At 39.0% G+C, this 1,832-nt stretch overlaps 1 protein-coding gene across 1 annotated transcript in view; it reads left to right on the forward strand.

Moving 5' to 3' along the window:
• The first annotated feature begins 304 nt into the window (after positions 1 to 304).
• LOC129411885 (uncharacterized) overlaps positions 305 to 1,832 on the forward strand; it is a 5,230-nt gene continuing 3,702 nt past the window's right edge. Inside the window, exon 1 of the mRNA XM_055164168.1 lies at positions 305 to 560. Within this exon, the coding sequence (XP_055020143.1) occupies positions 473 to 560 (88 nt within the window). The 5' untranslated portion in view covers positions 305 to 472. The remainder of the gene's footprint in view (positions 561 to 1,832) is intronic.

A 1,832-nucleotide genomic window follows, 5' to 3' on the forward strand; every position in this document is an offset into this window, starting at 1 on the left:
AGTCCTGGTTTAGTCCTGGTTTAGTCCTGGGATAGACCTGATTTAGACCTGGTTTAGTTCTAGTTTAGTCCTGTTTAACCTGGGTTCTGATGCTCATTTTCTGGTTTAGGATTCATTCACCGCTGACACTGACCTACTTTCACTAAACCAGAGTTCAGTCTGAGTTTAGTCCTGGTTTAGTTCTGGTTTAATTCTGGTTTAGTCCTGATTTAGTCCTGGTTTAGTCCTGGTTTAGTCCTGGTTTAGTCCTGGTGAGTTTTTGGAGATAAATCTGATGTAAACGTTGTGTTTTTGAGAACAGGAAGTGTTGGAGGGAGGAGAGTTTGTGGCTGAGCTGCAGCTGCACCACAACTACACACTTTACTGCAAATACTACAAATACTCACTACTGCACTCACGACCAGTACTACAAATACTCACAACTACAGATACTACAAATACTCGTGTACTTGTACTTTTGCGTCAGAGCGTCATGTTTCTTCAGTTTTTATTTTATATTTGGACGTTTTTTGGATTTTTTTGTTTCGGTTCAAAATCTTCAAGATTCTGTGAAAACAACAGTGAGTATTTTCATTTGATTTGATTTTATTTTTAAATTTCTGAATCACAAACTCAAAAAAAGACTCTGAGTTTTAGTCCAGGTTCTGAGTCTGATGTTCTGGACTCGTGTTTGTTTGAGTGAATCTTTATTCTGAGTCTGTTTCATCTGCAAATCTCCAAACGCTCTGCTCCACCTTGTGATGTCATCAAGTGAACAGCTCCTTTTCCCTTTAGTTCAGTCGAGATCAAAAAACTCCACGACTGAAATGATCCAAATGATCAAGCTGTGAGGACGTTTAAAAACACACGTTTAGACCTGGTTCAGTCCTGGTTTAGTCCTGGTTTAGACCTGGTTTAGTCCTGGTTTAGACCTGGTTTACCTGGTTTAGTCCTGGTTTAGACCTGGTTTAGACCTGGTTTAGTTTAGACCTGGTTTAGTCTGGTTTAGACCTGGTTTAGTTTAGTCCTGGTTTAGACCTGGTTTAGTCCTGGTTTACCTGGTTTAGACCTGGTTTAGAGTCCTGGTTTAGACCTGGTTTAGTCCTGGTTTAGTCCTGGTTTAGACCTGGTTTAGTCCTGGTTTAGTCCTGGTTTACCTGGGTCCTGGTTTAGTCCTGGTTTAGACCTGGTTTAGTCCTGGTTTAGTCCTGGTTTAGTTTCCTGGTTTAGACCTGGTTTAGTCCTGGTTTAGTCCTGGTTTAGTCCTGGTTTAGACCTGGTTTAGTCCTGGTTTAGTCCTGGTTTAGTCCTGGTTTAGTCCTGGTTTAGACCTGGTTTAGTCCTGGTTCAGTCCATGATCTGTCTCAGATTTGGCTGAAAAAAATTCCAAAAATGTCTAAAATCACCAAATGAAATAAATTTGATCTCAGTCCGTTGAATCGTTCTGAGTTTTGTTCTGTTGAAAATTTCGGTTTCATGTTCATTTTTTCTGAAGCTTTCGTTTCTAATCATGTTTGAGACCAGAACTTTTATCAAAAACAGATCGAGGAAACGGAACATTTGTTGAATAAAAACATCGACTATTAACTTCCTTCATTTCAAATTAAATCTTTGAAAACGAGTCTCGTGGTGATTTTTGGTGGAGCTCAGAAACTTTTCCACCTGCAGAAAGGTTCAATTCCCTTTAATAAACTTAAACACTGTTTACTCCCCAACTCTGACCAATCACACAAACTCAACACAAATTTAACTCTCAAAGTGTTAAAATCACTTTTTCTGTTCAAAACAACTCGGAAATATTTCACCCTGAAGTTTGAACTTTCCACTTTTTGCTCTGGAGTGAAAAACATTTA

This window comes from Boleophthalmus pectinirostris, unplaced genomic scaffold, assembly GCF_026225935.1.
Source record: "Boleophthalmus pectinirostris isolate CB_2022bp ecotype Guang Dong unplaced genomic scaffold, ASM2622593v1 HiC_scaffold_11, whole genome shotgun sequence".
In the NCBI taxonomy this organism is placed as follows: domain Eukaryota; kingdom Metazoa; phylum Chordata; class Actinopteri; order Gobiiformes; family Gobiidae; genus Boleophthalmus; species Boleophthalmus pectinirostris.